General features: G+C 44.4%; 1 protein-coding gene across 1 annotated transcript; it reads right to left on the reverse strand.

The window, feature by feature from the left end:
• Nucleotides 1–219: 219 nt before the first annotated feature.
• LOC104597794 (expansin-A1) lies at nt 220–2,277 on the reverse strand. The gene is made up of 4 exons (XM_010259514.2): nt 2,145–2,277; nt 1,846–1,982; nt 1,394–1,706; nt 220–1,092 (listed from the first exon to the last, which is right to left on the reverse strand). Coding segments are annotated over exons 1-4 (759 nt in total). The 5' UTR covers nt 2,147–2,277; the 3' UTR covers nt 220–785.
• Nucleotides 2,278–2,723: the final 446 nt, after the last annotated feature.

Genomic DNA, 2,723 nt, shown 5'->3' on the forward strand with positions numbered 1-2,723 from the left:
TGATATACATGTTGTGATCTTTTTTATGCCATAAAAAGAAACAGGGCTCTCCACAAGGCGGAGCTCATTCGCACTGTTAGTGTTCTTTTGCAGTTTAAACATGTCAAGCACATTTCCTTTTCGTGCTAATCTGCCATTGCAACCTAACCCAAATGAAAGAAAGAAAGAAAGGCCCGAACAAAATTTTTGGAGACTGAAGCTAACAAATCACATCAGAACTCAGAAGATAGAACCCTTTTTGAGTTTACTAGAGATAAATTGGAGATTTACATTTAGAGTCTCATATATAAGCCAGGAAATATTCAGCATAGCTGATCACAACAACCGCTTACAACTTATAAGCATAACGTTGTCTTTTCTATCACCAAAAGAGGGGAAAAACAAAAAAGGGGATAACCTCCCCCCCCCCCCCCAAAAAAAAAATAAATAAAAAAAAACACCACTCTTGATATACTAGTGGCGGGTGATAAGGGATCACCTCTGCCAGCTTCTGTTTTTACAGCAGAAGCTTAATTACATTCCCTGTTTGAGTGTTTTCTTCTCTCACACAAACAGTTAAATAGACCTCAAAAACAAAGGGCCTGACGGGACCCATGAATAGAAAGTAGAAACCCCACAATTAAATTAAAATGACAAGGGCAATTTTAAAATAGGCCCTTCTCACTTCGTCCCAACAACGAATTAATTACCGAAACACCTACGCTAACAACCTTTCATCAGGGTATGTCTATATATCCAACCTCCCCACAGCCCAAGTGTAGCTGTAGGGGTCAGGGATGGTCTCTCTAGCGGAACTGCCCTCCACTGAAGGTCTGGCCGAAGGACCAGCCAGCAGGGGCAACATTGTAAGAGACTACGCTACGCCCATCACTGGTGGTGACCTTGAAAGACAGGCTCTGTCCATTGAGGTAATTGTTGCTCTGCCAATTCTGGCCCCAGTTCCTTGACATTGGTTGCCACCCAGTCCTTGACCCTTTGATGGAGACAGCATGCACATCACCAGCACCTCCGACGTTGGTTATGAGGACTAGATTGAAGTATGAATGGCCATTGATGGTGAACCTGATTCCCCCCCTCTTCCTGCAAGGAACCCTGCAAAAAGACCCACAAAAGAAGAGCAAACCTGTCAGCAAGCTTCTATTTCTTGGCGTGGGGAGAGAAGGGAACATGAACATTCAGAAAGAATTAAAGCCTAGAAAACAAACTACAGAGAGAGAGAGAGAGAGAGAGAGAAGAGCAGGGCCGAAGGCTGTGTTTGGTTTTTTGATAGAAAGTGAGAGAGAAAAAGAAAGTTGAGGCAAAGTTCTTAACAAATTCCCTCAACTTTCTGTCAAACCAACATAGCTTAAGGTACACTGGACAAAACAGAGGACCAAAGAAGTACAAAAATTACCTTCTATAAGCCACTGGAACAATCCCAGCTCTGTACTGAGCAATGTGTTGGAAGACAGGCTGAGAGAGATCAAAATGGTGCTGGGGAGGGTTACACCAACCCCCTGCATTGTTAGGAAGGGCGCTGTTGGGTGGGCAGAAATTAGTTGCTGTGACGACAATCGAGCCAGGCAGGCACCACTTTCGGTCGTTCACACACCTAATCTCAAAACAAGCCCCACAGCTCAGGCCATTGTTGAACAGAGCGGTACTCAGAGCTGCAGTATTAGTCCCGTAGCCCTGGCTGTAGAGGTTTCCATAGCCGCAAGCCCCGCCTGCAAAGAGGAAAAACAGCAATCAAAAGAGAATGTCGAAATAGCTAGTTTGCTAGCTAAGGTACGCCTTGGGTTCTTTATAGAAACCAAAAAAAAAAAAGAGAGAGGAAGAGATTATAACATTCAGTTTGTAACATACCCATTGTTCCAGAAGCATCACCCCCTCCATAGAAGGTGGCATGAGCATTAATCCAACCCCCACCATACCCATACCCATGAACAGATGAGAACATTGAGAGAAATCCCACGAACAGAAGCCCTATTGGAGCCATTTTCCTGCACAGATTAGTTTGTCTTCAGTACTCCAAAAACGAACTTTAAAACACTGAAAACACTCAACTGTCACTCAAAACTATCTCATTTTGTAACCATTCTTTCTTTTGGTTCTCAGCGAGTAAAAAGACTAATGGAAGCAAATGACAAAGGATAGATGATTACATGAACTTTCGAAGAAGAAGAAGAGAAGCAAAAGCAGATAATTGGGAGAAACGACGGAAGGATTGGTGAGGAAAGTAACGAGGGGGTCGGGGGAAATAAATAGATGTTTGGACTTTGGAGGGAGTGCGGGGGACCTTCAGCTTCAGGCTTCAGCCACCGGCCCACCGTCACAAATAACTGACTCTTCGAGACTCGAGCCGTTTGGACCAAAAACGGCCCAGTGAAAGCGGTTTTCTAATAGTGCAAAATAACACTTTTGCCTTAAAAAGCAGTTTTGTACCGAAACCGCGTGGTTTTGGATTCTCCTGGATGGGAAATGGGTTATGGGGATTGGGGAATCCCCTAATCTCAACCAAAAAAGAAAATCCCTAAATCCCGGTGGGGTACCGTAGTAGATAGAGATTAGAGACTAGAGATCAGAGCGAACGGCTCTGCCCTCAGCCCAGACCCCTGAGCAGTTAAAACTTAAAACTGTCCTGCCCACCCCACGATTTTACATCTGCGCCCCACCACGTCCAAAGCATATTCCCGCCATGTATTGAGAACATCTCCCGATGATGATATATATCAATCATCGGG

This window comes from Nelumbo nucifera, chromosome 3, assembly GCF_055504915.1.
Source record: "Nelumbo nucifera cultivar China Antique chromosome 3, China Antique-T2T, whole genome shotgun sequence".
Taxonomy (NCBI): domain Eukaryota; kingdom Viridiplantae; phylum Streptophyta; class Magnoliopsida; order Proteales; family Nelumbonaceae; genus Nelumbo; species Nelumbo nucifera.